Here is a 17,044-nt window from a genome sequence, read left to right on the forward strand (position 1 = left end):
TAACCAATCACAACACACACTGGCCCAGCTAACCAATCACAGCACATTTCGTATTTCAGAAGGCGGGCCTTCATTTGATACAGGAACTATTCGAGCCGTTCATGCCAGACTGAGGAGAGAGGTGTTGTAATAATGTAAAATATGTGAAAAATAATGTGTTTTTCGAACAACCTAGTATGAGAGCCTGTTCTAGTACACCCCCAAAACAAAATCAAGACTTTGTAAAAGAGCATAATAGGACCCCTTTAAATATTTCTATATAGCTTTAGTACACTTTTACAGTACATTGGAGTTTTAGTTTAGTACTTGCCAAGGCAACATTTCTAATCCTAATTCTAATATTTCAGCTTTATTTCAATGAACAAAAATAGTTTTGTAATAGTTTTAGTTTTAGATAACAATACTGCAATGATACTGGTTCTGTGCAGAGAGCTGGTGCTCATCCATACCTCGGCTGCACTGTTATGATTCTCGCTTTCTGTCAGCCTATAATGGCTGCATTCAGACCAGCTCCAGATTCCTCACGGTAATGACTCCTCAGTTAACTTGAATATAACACAACTTGAACATATAACTTAACACAGGACAATCATTTCTTTTTCTCAGGCGATGGATTTTCAACTGGTTGCACTGGGGTGTTGGAAATGCTGCTGAGATTATAGCCGGTGAATTTGCTCTTTGTAATTTTGCAATTTCTATCAGTAATATCACATTGAAAAATTTTTTTTTTAATGTCAAGTAACTTTATTATTATTTCAGTGGTTTCCATGTTTTTTGGAATAAGGCAACAGTCTCTTTTGCTGCCTTATCCTTGGACCACAGGGGTTCTCTCTGCTTTTGTGGTTTGGACCATTGTATTAAAGCTGGTGTTAAAACTTCATAAGCATGATGTTATTAGAAAAGGTTTGTATGTAACTCATTCTTATTTTTAATTCATTTGAAAGACTGCAAAAGCAGTTTAACCTCATTTAACTGTATTTTAATTTTATTTGTTTAAAAGTTTTTGGTTCATAAGTGACAAGTTCCCATCTGATTCAGCTGGGAGTACACGGTGCCTATTGAGTCACGTTCCCTCTGCCTGTGGTTCAGACATAAATTGCAAGATGATTCAAAATGAGAGTGAAATGAAGCAAAATATGTTGTTCAAAATAATATAGTTGTATGTTTAGCAATTTCTCGTTTCAGCAGGGAGTGGAAAGGAAGATGAACTTCCAGTTCTCTCAGACATTTCAGAGGATGTTACCTGGGTAAGTTATTACACTTTACTCAAACATAATGGTGGAGATGAAAACACGAAAGGAACAGTTCACCGAAAAATGAAAAGTTGGCTAAAATTGACTTACCCACAAGCCATCCAAGAATTAGATGAGTTTGTTCTTCATCTGAACAGATTTGGAGAAATGTAGCATTACATCACTTGCTCACCAATGGATCCTCTGCAGTGAATGGGTGCCGTCCAAACAGCTGATAAAAACATCACTATAATCCGCAAGTAATGATTCCAGTCCATCAATTACTGTCCTGCGAAGCAATAACCTGTGAGTTTGTAAGAAAGAAATCCAACATTGAGGCATTTTATCTTTAATCTGTCATTTCTGGCCAAAATACCAGTCCATAATCCATAATGTCCATCTGCTCAAAATCCATCAACATGTTTGTTTAGAATTGTTTTGGACTGTTTTCACTTCTAAATGGTGCTTGATTTATGCATATTTCTCTCCTGCTTGAGACTAGATGACTTTTTCACTGAAGAAAGCAATATTATGGATAGAGCACTCATATTTTATCTGAAAGCAACAATTTGAAGTTAAAAACATCTTATTGATATATTTGTTTCTTACAAGCATACAGCTTTCGGTTCAGATGTTCATGTGATGGACTGGACACTGGAGTCATGAGTATTACCTGTGGATTTTTGTGATGTTTTTATCAGCTGATTAGACTTTCACTGTGACGGCACCCATTCACTGCAGAAGATCCATTGATAGGCATATGATGTACTGCTAAATTTCTCCAAATTTCTTCCAACAAAGCAACAAACTCACCTACATCCTCTTATATACGGTATAAATAAATTTTCAGCAAATATTTTATTTTTGGGGTGGACTGTTCCTTTAATATTAATCACAAAACAAATTAGGTATTGCAATACGCACAACAAAAGCTTACCATCAAGGCCTACAATAAGGCTCAAAATGAAGCATGTACATAATGTTCTTCTAAGCATCTTAACCAAATGCTCTTATTTTTGCTTCCACAGGATACTAAGTTTAGAGTGGCTGTCCTTGCTGTTTTTGTGCTCGGAAACTCAGCATTCTGTATCTCACTGCTCGCCTCCATAGGGGACATATAACCAACATATGAGTCATATGGCACTACAGAAATTGGAATGAAGACCTAATTATTTATAGAGCAAGACAAGTCATTATCAGTTTCATTTTATTCAAGGTTTGAACAGTATTTTGCATTGAAAACATCCTGCAAGGAAGAAACATATCTATTAAGACATTTCAAACATGAATATTATGAATTAAATTTCACACATCTTTTAAATTATTTTCACAGAAGAATAAATGTTCACATTATATCCAGACAATCAAAGCATAAAACATTTAAAAGGCTCACAATGTAATTATTGTACAGAAGCCAGCTACTTTTCTTCTAACACCTCTGGAAGCTAAATCCACAATATACTCTGTTAGACATTCCAAGCATGTCCTTCTCTGGTCTTAAATTGCACTTTTGATCAGATTAAATCAAAGACAAATGTATTTTTATTTGCTTCTGCTCTTCACTGTATGGTTAATATAACATGTTATGTAATGTGAAATTAGAATAATAAATTTCTCAATGTTTGGCATCATTTTTGTACATAGTGCAATTTAGGATTACATTACTGTATAAATTCTTCTGCAATAATATAAAAGTGTTTCCAGGATAAAATTCAGAGTGAAATTACTAGCATTCAAATTTTGTTTAAAAGGTATGACATCAGTTGTTAATATTTTTATTCACCTATTAAGTTCTAGGTTTGTATTAGTAATGAATGTTTTACTCTAAAACTACTTGCACATGCTTATACTGTAATGGAAACTTGATTTGTGCTTCAATGCGTCATATAGGCAAATCACTGTCTTGTTGCTGATGATTGGCAAAGATACCTGCCTCCCACCTCTGGGCCAGGGCACTTTTCCATCTGACTCGAGGGTAAGGTCCCTCAGGGAACTAAAGGAGAAAGCTTCACCTGTAAAACTGCATGCAGTTTCCAGTTTCAAGGTGAAATGGGCACAGATCAATGAGATGTCAAACACGTGCGAATGAAAAACAGAAAGATACACGGCAATGGAATTCATGACAGTTAAATATGATTCATGAGAGGACAAACAGAAAAATATGTACAGTTCAAAAATCTGTAACTTTAAATCATAGCATGCCTAAATTTAATGTACCTTGTGGTCGCAAGACAAAGCGGAGCGATCCATTTTGCGCGTCTTTGATGGAGATGAGGGGGATGACTTGGATTTTGCTGGCACCTCTCCTGTAAAGTTTCCAAATAAAAGAAAGGACATTTACTGAACTACATCTTTATGTAATGACATCAATGACGTAAATACTCTAATGCAGGGGTGTCCAATCCTGCTCCTGTAGGCCCCTGTCCTGCAGTTTTGCTCCAACCCCAATTAAACACACATGAACCAGCTAATCAAGGTCTTACTAGGCATACTAGAAACTTCCAGGCAGGTGTGTTGAGGCAAGTTGGAGCTAAACTCTGCAGGACAGTGGCCCTCCAGGACCGAGTTTGTACACCCCTGCTCTAATAGTTGCTAAATGTGGTACCTGGTTTCTCATAAGTGAAATTCTGCAGTTGGCTGGGGGACACAAGGACTGTGTCGTATCTCTCCTTTACATAGAGTTGTGCTCTCTGCCTTCTAAGCTCCTCTTCTCTTTGCCTCACCAGCTTGATCTCCTGATCCACCAGAGACTGAGTGCTGTGGGAGCGCAATTTGAAGAAGGGGTTGTTCTGAAAGGTGCTCTCTTGTGTCTCTTGACATGCAGAGCTCAGGCAGAATTCCGAGGCACTTCGAATTATGAGATTTGATGTCTCCAGGATAATGACATTATTCATGTCTGATGGCCATTCTTGGAAGCTGCTCGTCCCTGGAGAAAGCATCCCACCTTTTCCTTGGCTCCGTGGGCTGGTGGGGTACGAATCCGGCTCAAGTATAATGACATTGTTGGCGGTCATTTCATGGTATGTGGGACTTCTTCCAGATGTAGCAGTGACGGACAAAGTTGGAGTCTTTGCACTAGGAGACCTCTGAGATCTGCATCTGTCCTCTGGAGTGTCAAACATCTTTCCTTTATCTCCAGGCTCTGACCTGCTGTGATGAAGAACACCAGGCCTGGGTTTAACTTGCATAGTGTCTTCAGCAGACATCTTTGCCATTGCTCTTTCTCGTCTGAAATTCTCCTCTCGCTCGAGAGCTTCACGGATCTCCCTCTCCACTGGAGTTTCTGGCTCATCATAAGGAGACCTGTAGCTTGTGTCATCTAGACCAGAGTCCTCTGAACAGGGGCTGAATTGAGTGTACTGGTAATCCCCCAGACCAAGACTCTCAATGTCAGGGTCTCTTCTGGGGCGATCAATGTTGCGGACAGGCGTGTACATGAAGCTGTGTCCACCCTGGCAAGATGCCTGCCTCATCACTGGCCGGTGCACCAGACCCTTTGTTTGCTCTTCCATCTTCTGCCACTGCTTGCGAGCCACCCTAAAATCCAGATGCTCCGTGCTGACATTCTCGCTCTTTATTTCCTGAACCACGCAGAAGTCTATTGGCAACTTTTTGTCAAGCTCTGAAGTTGAACAAGACAGGCACTGAAGGTTGTGCTTTGAGGTTTTACCAGGCTCTTCCTCATCCTCTGCAATCTTTGTTAGACTACAGTAATGGGCAGATGACTCCAAAGAAATATCTTGCAGCTCACATTCAGTGGGACACTCTGGTTGTTCTAGAATCTCACTTTCATTAATGTTCAAAGCCAGAGCTTCTTCTTCAAGTTCAGCATTGCTATCAATCACCTCATTGTCTTCCTGCCTTGCTTGGTCTTCCGAGTTTATCTCTGCTTCATCCATACCCAAGAGATCACTGTTCTCTTCAATCTCTTCTTTATCAACAGCTGATGGAGCTAAAGACCTCCACGGCTCCTCAGCATCACTGTCTGATGAAATAATGGCCATCTCCACCAGCAGACAGTCACTTAGGTCATCTCGATCCATATCCGGACAAGATTCAGATGGGAATTCAGAAATCACCAGCTCATTCATTTGCTGCTCCAGCATAGATTTTTCTTGTGCTTCCAACACAGATTCATCTCGTTCTTCCAGCACAGATTCTTCTTGTATTTCCAGCACAGATTCTTCTCGTTCTTCCAGCTCAGTTTCTTCTTGTGCTTCCAGCACAGATTCTTCTTGTTCTTCCCGCACAGATTCTTCTTGTATTTCCAGCACAGATCCTTCTTGTGCTTCCAGAACAGAATTGTCTTGTGCTTCCACACTCTCTTCAGGTTCATCATGTTTTTCCTCCTGGGCATCATCCAAACGGTTGATTTCCATTTCTTCTTCTGGTTTGTCATTCACGAGAGGGTCTTCATTAGGCTCAAAGGCCAAAGATTCTCTGCTGTCTGGGTCATCTTGCTCGTTGACCTTGACCAGAATGCCTTCTTGAGAGTCTTTGCTTCCATCAGATTCACCTGAGCTATCACATTCATTAGTTATGGCTTTGTTTTCTTGCCCACCCAGATCTTCTTGTGGGTTGCTCTGTTTGGTATCCAGGCACTCTGAGAAATATGTGACAAAACATTCATTCACCTCCTCAGTGAATTGGCATGTCTGGTCCTCTGTAAACCCAGGATCCATTTTACAGTCTGTTAGATCAGCCATTTCTGAAAGCTGGCTGGTCTCCATAGTGACTGTTTCAGAAAGGTATTCTTGCTCTTTTTGTTGCTGATTTACAGTGGTGCTTTTGCCGTCATTTAGTTCACTTCCATATGACCTTCGCACACCAGCTGTGGCTCTCTATGGAAGTTACATCGAAAAGAGCTGTTTAGAATTAAAGGAACACCAACCTTAGCAATACTAAAATCATTGAACATGTTAAACACTAACAATATTTTTTTCCTAGTCTTGCTCCTTGAAAAGTTCTGGATGCAATTCGTATTGACAACACTGAGCAAAAAGAACCAGCCTTGTGCTGTTTCTAGTGGAACAGTATAGTGTCAGTGATCAAGCTATTCTTGTATTCATACTGTGTGATAGAAGTGGGTGGATCTCTTTGATAGCAAATAACCATGAGAAGTGGTTTCTAACAGCATGCAATCTCAAAGTGGGCTGAAAATCTACATTAAAGTATGTTTTAGAAGCCTGAAAGAAATTCAGAGCCACAAAATATGTGGCTTCTAGAGAACACAGAATTCTTCTTCAATTTTACCCCTGAGTAGGTTAAGTAGGTAATTTCAAATAAAAGCTATAATATGCTGATGAATTTTGGGTTCAACTGGTTCAGTTCAACTGGGTTTAATAAGGGAGAACTCTAGGAATAGTCTGAAAATCCCTCCTCTAATATAAATCAAAAACATATATGGCAAGTTGTGATCACAAAACTTCCTAAGCTTAAACAAAGTGAAGGGGAGCACTTCTGAGGAAGTACACTTCATTCTTGAAAGTACTATTAATCCAAAATCTAATTAGATGACTGCATTTAGTTACAATAACTAATTAAATCATTTTAAATTGTTGTTTTATCATTTATCACTTAGCAGTTTGCCGTCCCCTTCTCTGTGCTGCCTCAGTGTTTTCACTCATAAAATATAAAGCTTACAGTATGTGGATGATCATAATGCCATTTCATATGATACTGTCATTGTCATAATTTATTGGCATGATATGATTTCAGTCTGTTTTGCGTTTTTTCCCCTGAAAAGTAGTGGTTGGTTGGCAACATGCTGGATCTGAGGAGGCTGTCCTGTTTATGAGCCATGTAGAAGCAGCTCACTAGTCAGAGCCAACCTTATCAAAGTGCCATGCCGTAGGTTTATTATGGCTATCAGCCTGAGTTTATCCAGTGAGAGAGAAAGAAACAAATCTATTGCTCATATCGAGCAGTTGGGATGCTCTTTTATGCATGCCTGCTGGTGCTGTGACCACCATTAACCCCAGACCTATCCTGCTTGTTTTGAAAAATACATGTCTGATGTCTGAACATTACAGTACATCCACTTTGCCAGAGGTGTAATTATGCAGAGCGCAAAATGATGTAATCAGATATTATCCAATAAGTGTGACTGTTACATTAAAGAGATAGATCACCGAAAAAAATGTGTTAGGGACTAACAGCCTCAGTCACCATTTACTTGCAATGCATCTTGTTTCTATTCAGTAAAAATGAATGGTGACTGATGTCATTTTGCCTAAAATCTCTTTTTGTTTTCCACAGAACGTAATATGGGTTTGCTTTTGATGCGAAGGTGAATTATCCCTTCAAGTCAAACTTCTCTTTAGTAGATGATACTGAAGTGACTTTGATTAGTGAAAAACCGGAGTGTGTGTTTGTATCACTGCAGCACTGACACTGCAAGCAGATAAAATGCATTACCAATCAATCACGAAATGTCGGATGGAGACAACGCAGCATCACAACTCTTTTTAAATACACTGCACACAACAGTACAAATGCAGCACACCGAATTCCTGCATCATTCCCTCTTCGTGCCTTGCGCATGCAGATGTTCGCCCAAGCAGATACGGATGCAACAGATGCACAAAGCTTCAGTATTTTCATACCTACCAGCAGCTTTAAAAACAGGAGCCAAACGGATATCATCTCCAATCTACCGCAATACGCACATGCCTGTATAATTTGTACAGATAACACGAGTAACCAAATGGCGACGCGTCGGGAGTAATTCATATGGTTGAACTCGAAGAGGGAAAATCAAGCTCGCGACAAACTCCTGTTCAGACCTATCGATCCTTCAGCGATTGTCAGAGCGGTGAAATAGAGCAGATAGAACAGATATTGACAGAAACGGCCGCAACTGAATGTCTGAGCCCCGCCAGCACTGGTTGCACTGAGCTACAGAGCCGCTCTGTCCCTCTGGGCGCCCACACTTTCTCAACCAACTATTGAACGCTTTGCTTTGCCCACGCGATATTGAACATAGAGTTTATAATGATGACCAAGGTCAATCTCGCTTTGCAACATTATCGTCACGTTTATATATATATAGCCTATATATGTGTGTACTATAAAGGACGAAAAATATTTAGTTTACATTTTAATACTTGATTCTGATTGGCTAATATCGGCATCCAGTGTCACAGATTTTTTGAATAATGATGTTTCAACACGGTACTGACCGCTCATCCGGGAAACCTAGGCTACTGAGCAATCAGTTTATTTATTTAGGCTATTTAACTAATGAAATTACTTATATATTTATCTAAAACTATTAGCAATCAGTTGTATATTATATGCTTAAAATAAAGAGCTTGATCGCTGCAGAGGTTAATTTTGTGATTATATGTCCATCTGAATGTATACTGTATCAGTATTTTAAATAAAAAAATGTAAATAAAGCGTGAATATGCATTTATATGTGCTTTTTCAGAAAATAAAAGAAAAAAATCTCTCTGGAGCAATCCGCTTTTGTACTTGTAAATCCTCTGAGCCTTTTTTTCCCAACTATGAATCCTCTGTGCTGACATAGACAAATCTCTTACATTTGGTTTTGGAAAAATAAAGTTTGATATGATGCAGTTGTATGTTGATTGATTGATTGATCGATTGATTGTTTAAAAAAAAATACCCATCTCTATGGACAAAACCTATCCTCCATTAATAATGACAATGACTTAGACTAAGCCAAATCAGTCCTGGTGTATGATCATGTTTTCCAGGAATAACCCAGAAATCTGTATTACTCACCTGCCACATCTGTTCTATTGCAGTGATGTCAGCTGTGATGCAAACACTATTTATTGTGTAATACCACATTCTAACTTCATATCCATATGTTTACATGTCTTTTTAAAATAATGCCAAGATTAGCAAGGTTTAATTGTTACAGTGACATAATATATATATTTTTTTAAATCAAACTTATCCTGGTCCTTTTACCTATTATTAATATCCATCTTGGGTGAAAAATAAAGTTAGATATGATGCAGTTGTATGTTGATTGATTGATTGATCGATTGATTGTTTAAAAAAAAAATACCCATCTCTATGGACAAAACCTATCCTCCATTAATAATGAAAATGACTTAGACTAAGCCAAATCAGTCCTGGTGTATGATCATGTTTTCCAGGAATAACCCAGAAATCTGTATTACTCACCTGCCACATCTGTTCTATTGCAGTGATGTCAGCTGTGATGCAAACACTATTTATTGTGTAATACCACATTCTAACTTCATATCCATATGTTTACATGTCTTTTTAAAATAACGCCAAGATTAGCAAGGTTTAATTGTTACAGTGACATAATATATATATTTTTTTAAATCAAACTTATCCTGGTCCTTTTACCTATTATTAATATCCATCTTGGGTGATCTGATTGTAAAACTGACAAATGTAAAGATCCAGAGAATCTTGCAAATAAATTGAAATCATCTTTGGATGTGTAGGGGAATGAGGCAAAGCTTTATTCCAGAATATGCAGTTCCAATCTGCTTGCAGAACAACATGGTAAAAATAACGACAGTAAGTTTGGTGAAGGATATCCTGTCTGTTTGCTGCCTGTGATACTGGCTCAGGCTCTGCATGTATTTTTCCCCCTTACATCTTCAGTGTTTTTGTAGCTACCATCCCACACGCTTGACAGAAAAGCAGCATGAATACGCTCCAACAAATTGAAATGTAACACCAAAAAAGGCATCGTCTTTCTCTCCTCCCTGTCGTTTCTCCTTAAGACCTTCCCACCACAATACACAAACTGCCAAAACTCTTAAGTATAAATCTGACCCCTTTTTAAACTCTGTTAAAGATGCATACAAATATTTCTCACCAGATGCAGGTGCACAGTGACTCATCTTTCTGTCCAGAGACTGACAGATGTGTCACATAGCCTATTCCATAGACATCAATAGAAAAGTTTGGAATTTGGATATACTTACTGTCAGTGATGGAGCTTTGAGGTCGGCTGGTTTAACAGTGAAGGTCTCGTTTCTTCCTCTGAGTGCATGTATGTGTGTTAGTGTGTGTGAATGTGTGTGACACAAGCCACAGCTCTGATTGAATGCGTGGGAATCGACCTATGGCAGCACAGTTCCTCCACTGACAGACATGACAAGCTCCAGCTCTCAAACACACAGGCACATAGGGAAAGGAGAATATACCTAAAAATACATTTGCACACAACCCTCACTGCTCTGAACAAAAAAAAAAAAAAACTCACACCAGACGTCTGTTATCAGACAGTTTGCTGTAAGTCACCAGTGCACAGAATCAAATGAGGCGCAGTGTATTAAAGGATCAGCTTTAATCTGATTTATTCTATTATTTATTTTTTTCCCACATCGCTCTACCATCAGTTTTGCAGCGACCAAATACAACGTTATAGAGTGCTTATTCATCAAAAAAGTCCAATATTTCTGTTGTTGTAAAAGGGACAGTTCACCCAAAAAGGGTATTATTCTGTCATTATTTACTCACCCTTATGTTGTTTAAAAAAAAACAATTTTTTTTTGTCTGTGAAATACAAAAGTATATTTAACAGATTTTCCAAGCTGCTCTTTTCCATATAATGAGAATAAATGGTAACTACGACTATCCCCCTTGTAAAAAAGTTATATATTTAAAATACATTTATTTCATGTGAAGTATAGTTAAAATCTATTAACATATTTACTGACGTATCACTCAAGACTTACTGATATAAAAATTATAATTCAACTGTATTGAGTACTACTTGTGCTCAATGCACATTTCTTAATATGAAGCCTAAAATGTGTTGTAATGTCAGTATTGATGAGGATTGTACGATCTTTGAATGATATTGGTCTTTACATGCACCAGTCGCATACCATCCCTTACGAAAAAGAAGTTTATTCAAGTGTGCTATTAGTATACTTCTTTTAAACTAAAAATAGGAAAGAACTAAAATAAACTTGAAGTATACTACTTTTTGGTAAGGGATACTAAAAGTCGCATACCATACTAAAAGCACATACATATGTAAATGTATCTGTAGTACACTTAGCATGAAATAAATGTATTTCAAATAAATTTTAGTATATTTATTTTTAACTAGGGCCTTGTCCCAATCTACTTTCATCAGAAATGTGAAATAGTTATCGTTGAAAATGTCATTCAATAATAAACAAATTATTAACAAATAAATAAAATCTAATAAAAATTAAAAATATAAGCTAAAAAAATTATAATTTTTTGCTTCACAGAAGAGAGAAAGTCATATGAGTTTAAAAAATGAGGCTGAAAAAGTGATATTTTTCATATTGAGTAAAATATCTCTTTAATATGTGTTAGTTGTTTTAATAAAGGCACCACTTATTTTATTTCATATTAATAACATTATCAAATAAGGACTTTGATGACCTTGACATGGGTATCTGATAAAAAAGAACATTGAAAAACCCAAAGACAGACCGATTCATTCTTTAGCACAGATAATAGAGGTGTCTGCAACAGCTGTCAGCCACATACACACACGTCATGAGGATTGATTGTCATTGTGGGTGTTCCTCTACAAGGAGAACACTTCTGAAAGGATGCCCCATACAGTATTTTGACATATAACAGCAATATTTTCCTTTTTTGGAGGTTCAGTCTTATAGCTCTCATGTATAGCTTTCAGAAAATTTGCTGTCTCAATTCAAAAGCTGCGGCCTCCAGAGTTCACATTTGTCGGCAGAAAACGTAATTTAGGCCATCTCATTTAGGAAAAGTAACCATTACATTGCAGAGTATGAAAGAAATTACAGTAATTTATGCCTCACAAGGAACAACAGTTAATTTTATAATGGTTAATTTTCTTAAATGAGACGTCCTCAGTGATGAATGTGGCCAACAAACACAACCTCCATAAGGCGCAGCCTTCAAAATAAAACATAGCTACTGAGTTTACTGACAAGTCATTTCAAACATTAGTCAGTGTCATAGCTTACAGCAGATATGTGTGTGTTGTATTTCTTTCAAGCACTATTGTCATTAAAATTGTACGTAAATTGTGTATAGGAATAAATGAAAGTTGTAAAGAGTTAGAATTGAAATATTTTCTCAAAAAGTGTTAATAACACATCCTCATTTCACTTTCAGAAGACTCCGCTGAGATGTTGGTTCACGTTTCTTGTCTCGCTGGCCGCTCTGGACAATCGTGCAACAGTCTCAGAGTTCCCAGAGTGTGAGTTACACAAAATGTGTGTGTTACGCAGTTTGGCCCAGTTTCTCCATCTGTATCTGCAATGCTGTAGGGAGCATGAGAGAAAATACATTGATTTAGCTGCTCAATTCTATCATCCCAAACCAAACACAAGTTAATGGACACACCAGATCCAGCACTAGTAGCTTTTCACTGATGGCTCTCAGAAGCGTTCCACCGCCTCAACGTTTAATCTTTTTGTGCAGTTTAAGTAAAGGGTAATCTTAATAAACTCCAGCTATAAAGACATTAGAAACAAGCTATCCCCATTTATATAATCCCAAAGATTGATTATATAAGAGTGTTTCAGCACACGACCCAGCCTTCTTAAAAGCCTCTTAAGGTTGGAAGACATGCGCAGCAAATTATCTGCCCACCACTAGTGTGTGTGTTTCTGAAGAAGATTGACAGGACTGGATTGTGTATTCTACAATGAAGAGATGACAGAGAGGGGGTCATGTGTGGGAGTGTGTCCAGCATTCTTTAGATAAAGCATACTGTTATATGACATCATTCATATTGAGTCAATAGCAGCAAAATATTGTCATAATGGCTAAGTTAGTGTGGAGTCATTTATCTTTTCATGCAACATTTGTGTGGGTGGTGACGTCGTAATCAGTTTGTTTTTCGGCATTAAAGGAATAGATCACTCAAAAATGAATATTCTGTCATTTACTCATGACTTTCAAAATCTGTGTGCTGTTACATTTCCTGTGGAACACAAAAGAACGTTTCAAAACACCTTCATGCAGCTCTTACAATATAACAACTGTTATGACAATGGCTGTCAAGCTCCTTTTGTGTTCCATGGAAATAATAACATTATATTGTTAGCTAAACTTTAAAAGCGACTTTGTTAATTGAAATAAAGCTGAAATAAAATTAAATATAAATATTAGGTGAAAAACCTAAAACTCACACTTGCCTTGGCAACTGAAAAAAATATAAGATGAGCTGAAATACTATGCTAAAATGACTAAAACTGAAATAAATATAAAAAAGACAGAAGCACATTTAATGACTAATAGCTTAATTTCAGTGGGAAAAAAAAGAAATTATCTAAATTCATTATATTAATAAATGTTATAATAGTATATAAAATAAATAATACTAAAATAATACCTATTAATAAATATTTTTGGGTGAACTATCCTTTAATCATAACTTATCAGAATATAAAAAAAGAAAAAAAAAACAAGACTCGTTCAATCAGTTTTATTAAAAATGTTAATCTGTCACGCTTTTCACAAAACACTCGTATACACAAAGTCAAAGCAAAAGAAAGGGGATGCTTGACAAAAGGAGCACAATCTATGACAGCAAGCATGGCTGTACGTGTCACAGCAGATTGCATGCTGTCATGCTAATTATTCAAAGTGGCAAAAGCACAGTTAACAAAATGTCAAAAGAAATAGCATAGAAAGTTTGGCAGGTGAAAATAAAGGAGTGTGGTTGCTTAATGCATGAATTATTTTGAAAGAGATGTGAATTTCCGTCCTTTCACCACTAGAGGGAGGTACAGCTCTAAATCAGGGGTCTTCAACCTTTTTCCAAGCATCCCTTGGTGGATATAGACACATTTAGTCAGATTTAATAGATTCATTCTAAGCCTGGCCATTAATAACATGTATATAGGCCCTACAGAATGTATTTGCATACCTATGATACTTACGTTGCACATTCATTAAAAATCAGTGCTGATCACACTTGTGTACAATAATATGCATCTTAATATGGGAGCAGGTACAATAACATACAACACTGCTCAAAAGTCTGGAGTCAAAGATTTTCTTTGTTCGAATTTTATTTCGCAAGCATGCATTTAGTTGTTCAAAAATGACTTTAATCAACAGCAAGACCTTTTTGGTTACAAAAGATTTCTATTTCAACTAAATGCTGTTTTTTTTACTTTATGTTCACCAAATATTTCTGAATAAGATCAGTATTTCCACAAAATATTAAGCAGCACAACCATATTCAAAACTGACGAGAAATGTTTCTTTAGCACCATATTGGTGTATTAGAGTGATTTCTGAATGATCATATGACTGGAGTAATGGCTGCTGAAAATTCAGCTTTGCCATCACAGAAATAAATAATATTCTAAAATATATTAAAACAGAAAATAGTTATTTTAAATTGTAACGATATTTTACAATATTAAAGTTTTTACTGGGGTTTTGATCAAATAAATGCAGCCTTGGTGAGCAAGAGAATTAAAAGAAAAAAAAAATCTCTTGGCAACCCCAAACATTTGAACAGTAGATGAACTTGAGCAGTGTTTTTTAGTTAACTTAATACTGTTTTTTTCCCAACAAAAATCGATTTGAGATTAAATGATAATTGCAGTACCGCCACTTGAAGACCCCTGCTCTAAAGCTACACATATACAACAATGTGTTTCTACACACATCGTCAGACAACATAAGCAAATGCCAACATGAATGATAGAAAGCAGTTTGTTAAGACACTGAAAAACTGAAAACCACAACGTAAGACAGCAGTGTCCAGCATGCAGAGCGAGAGAAGCCAGTCTGGTGAGAAGCTGCATCACAGAAGAGCTGATAGCGTGTTAGTGAAACTACATCAACACACAGCAGGGTGTGTGTCTCCTTTTGACCTTTTTAATCTTTGGGGTACCTGTAGTGGACGGGTCCTCCGTGCCGTCTCTTTTGCCCTTCCGTCCCGCAGAGCAGATAAAGGCATTGGAGTTTTGATGGGGGTTCAAGCTCTTGCTCGCTTCATCGTCACCGTCTCCAATGATCACCAGCTCTGCCCGAATCGAGCCCTCATAGCTCTGGCTGTCATCTTCGGCATTCTGGTATCCCATGAAGATCATGGTGACGGGCTCATCCGATGGCATGGCGTTCAGGACGCTGAGTTTGGAGTCCTCGGAGTAGGCCGAACACGGGCTGTGGTTTCTGATGTCACAATCCAAAAGTCGCATTCCCTGGTGGTTCTCTCTTTGGTTGTTATACTGTCCATGCGTGTGCCTTTCCCCTCTGTTTTGATAGTATTCGTCTGGTCTGTCACTGTAATTAGGCATTGGCAGGAGAGGAAGTCCATGACCCACGTTCTCTGGATAGCACACACCATCATTGTACACAAGCTCAGGCCATGCTGATAAGTCGACGCTATATGGATCTTGGTATCCGTTGGATTCGTGGCGCTCTCTGATTTTACTGGCCTCAGGGGAGAGGTTGTAGGGAACCTGATTGGATCTCTTCTTTTTCTCAGACGCCTGTCTCAGCAGCAGCTCGACCTCAACGGGACTGAGTTCATCCACTCCGTTCGCACCAGGCTGGTGGCCATCTGTACGCAGGGCGTAGACGGACTTCCGGCCATCGTCATAGACTTTGATGCCTTTCTGCTGGAGCTCTTGGGGAGAAATGGTGGAGGTGGAGAGGACTTGGCTTTCACCTGTGCGCAAGTCCTTCTGGACGTTAATTTCCATGGCGAACAAAGCTGTAAGACACAAATGGATTGTGTGTAATATGTTAGCATTACAGATTACAAGCTACCCTATTTAAAATGTAATAAGTAGTGTAACTATCTGATTACATTTGATTACTTTTATAAATTTCTAATGTTTTCAACTCTTAATAATTTTCAAACATTTAAAGCACCTTACAGTAGGACTCAACACTGATTACTGTCAGACTTTCAAAATCCTTCATCACTTGAATTGAGATTATAATCATTTAATTTTAAAGCGCAGCCACCACAAAATCAGACTTTAGCACTTTTTTACTTTGAGCTATGATACTGGTTTTGAAATTAAATATTTGCATAGTTATGACAGGAAACACTGGCATCTAACATTGCCTTGGGGGAAAAAAACTGTTAATCTTAAAAAATAAAGTATAAACATAAACCCAAATAGAAAATAAAACAGTTGAATAAGCATGTGCCCTCTGTCTAAACTCCTGAAACATTGGTGTCTCATATTTTAGAGCAGTCAATGCAATTTGGTAAAGAAATCAATTAAATCTGTGTGTGGGTGTGTGTGTGAAAAAATTCAGATGTAACCTCCTTTGTAATTGTTAACACTTTCATAAGTAACTGTAATTTAATTACGGTTTTTTTTCTCAGTAACAGTAACTGATTACAATTACATTTATTTTGTAATTAAATTACGTAATTTTGTTGTCATCCAAACCCCTTAGAATCTAAACAGTTTACTTAAAGGGGTCATATGATGCGATTTCAAGTTTTCCTTTCTCTTTGGAGTGTTACAAGCTGTTCGTGCATAGATAAGATCCCTGAAGTTGCAAAGACTGCCCTTTAAAATACACCCAAAAAATGTTTCAATTTAACACCACATTTGCATGTTCAAGATTATATGCTTTTGGTTAATGGGCACATGACAAATGAATCTTTGTTTAGTTAGATTTCTTTTGATTTTTTTAAAAACTGCTTTACAAATTATATTAATTTTCCATTTTTATAATTTAATTGAGTCATTATTGATTTTTATAATTTAATTGATTTTTTAATTAGCTTTAAAGGGTTAGTTCACCAAAAATGAAAATTAACCTGTGTTTTACTCACCCTCAAGCCATCCTAGGTGTATATGACTTTCTTCTTTCAGACGAATCCAGTCGGA

General features: G+C 37.4%; 3 protein-coding genes across 6 annotated transcripts in view; 1 reads left to right on the top strand and 2 right to left on the bottom strand.

Moving 5' to 3' along the window:
* The window catches only part of frrs1a (ferric-chelate reductase 1a), an 8,555-nt gene extending 6,202 nt beyond the window's left edge, over positions 1 to 2,353 (top strand). The window contains exons 13-17 of the mRNA XM_016493167.1: positions 429 to 526; positions 607 to 665; positions 760 to 903; positions 1,189 to 1,247; positions 2,261 to 2,353. Coding sequence (XP_016348653.1) covers positions 429 to 526; positions 607 to 665; positions 760 to 903; positions 1,189 to 1,247; positions 2,261 to 2,353 — 453 coding nt within the window. The remainder of the gene's footprint in view (positions 1 to 428; positions 527 to 606; positions 666 to 759; positions 904 to 1,188; positions 1,248 to 2,260) is intronic.
* Positions 2,354 to 2,445: 92 nt separating this feature from the next.
* On the bottom strand, positions 2,446 to 10,348 carry LOC107693750 (FK506-binding protein 5). 3 transcript variants are annotated; one of them, XM_016493263.1, is made up of 4 exons: positions 10,175 to 10,348; positions 3,838 to 6,073; positions 3,450 to 3,538; positions 2,446 to 3,225 (listed from the first exon to the last, which is right to left on the bottom strand). In XM_016493263.1, the coding sequence occupies exons 2-4, from the start codon at positions 5,960 to 5,962 to the stop codon at positions 3,115 to 3,117; spliced, it is 2,325 nt and encodes a 774-aa protein (XP_016348749.1). In that variant the 5' UTR covers positions 5,963 to 6,073; positions 10,175 to 10,348; the 3' UTR covers positions 2,446 to 3,114. The 3 variants fall into 3 exon arrangements, with proteins under 3 accessions (XP_016348749.1, XP_016348747.1, XP_016348748.1); XM_016493261.1 differs by lacking the exon at positions 10,175 to 10,348 and adding an exon at positions 7,842 to 8,136; XM_016493262.1 differs by lacking the exon at positions 10,175 to 10,348 and adding an exon at positions 7,842 to 8,136 and having other exon boundaries at positions 3,146 to 3,252.
* A 4,336-nt stretch (positions 10,349 to 14,684) lies between these two features.
* palmda (palmdelphin a) overlaps positions 14,685 to 17,044 on the bottom strand; it is a 13,320-nt gene continuing 10,960 nt past the window's right edge. For both annotated transcript variants that reach the window (XM_016493265.1, XM_016493264.1), the window contains one exon: positions 14,685 to 15,903. In XM_016493265.1, the coding sequence (XP_016348751.1) occupies positions 15,020 to 15,903 (884 nt within the window). In that variant the 3' untranslated portion in view covers positions 14,685 to 15,019. The remainder of the gene's footprint in view (positions 15,904 to 17,044) is intronic.

The sequence above is a fragment of the Sinocyclocheilus anshuiensis genome, unplaced genomic scaffold, assembly GCF_001515605.1.
Source record: "Sinocyclocheilus anshuiensis isolate Anshui unplaced genomic scaffold, SAMN03320099.WGS_v1.1 scaffold1472, whole genome shotgun sequence".
Classification (NCBI taxonomy): Eukaryota; Metazoa; Chordata; class Actinopteri; order Cypriniformes; family Cyprinidae; genus Sinocyclocheilus; species Sinocyclocheilus anshuiensis.

Bases quoted from the DNA above. Each gene is read 5' to 3' on its own strand.
- LOC107693750 (XM_016493261.1), bottom strand. From the start codon at position 7,964: ATGAATTACTCCCGACGCGTCGCCATTTGGTTACTCGTGTTATCTGTA. The intron at 6,074-7,841 runs GTAGGTATGAAA...TAACTTCCATAG, and splicing joins TCCTGTTTTTAAAGCTGCTG to AGAGCCACAGCTGGTGTGCG. The intron at 3,539-3,837 runs GTACCACATTTA...GAAACTTTACAG, and splicing joins TTTCACTTATGAGAAACCAG to GAGAGGTGCCAGCAAAATCC.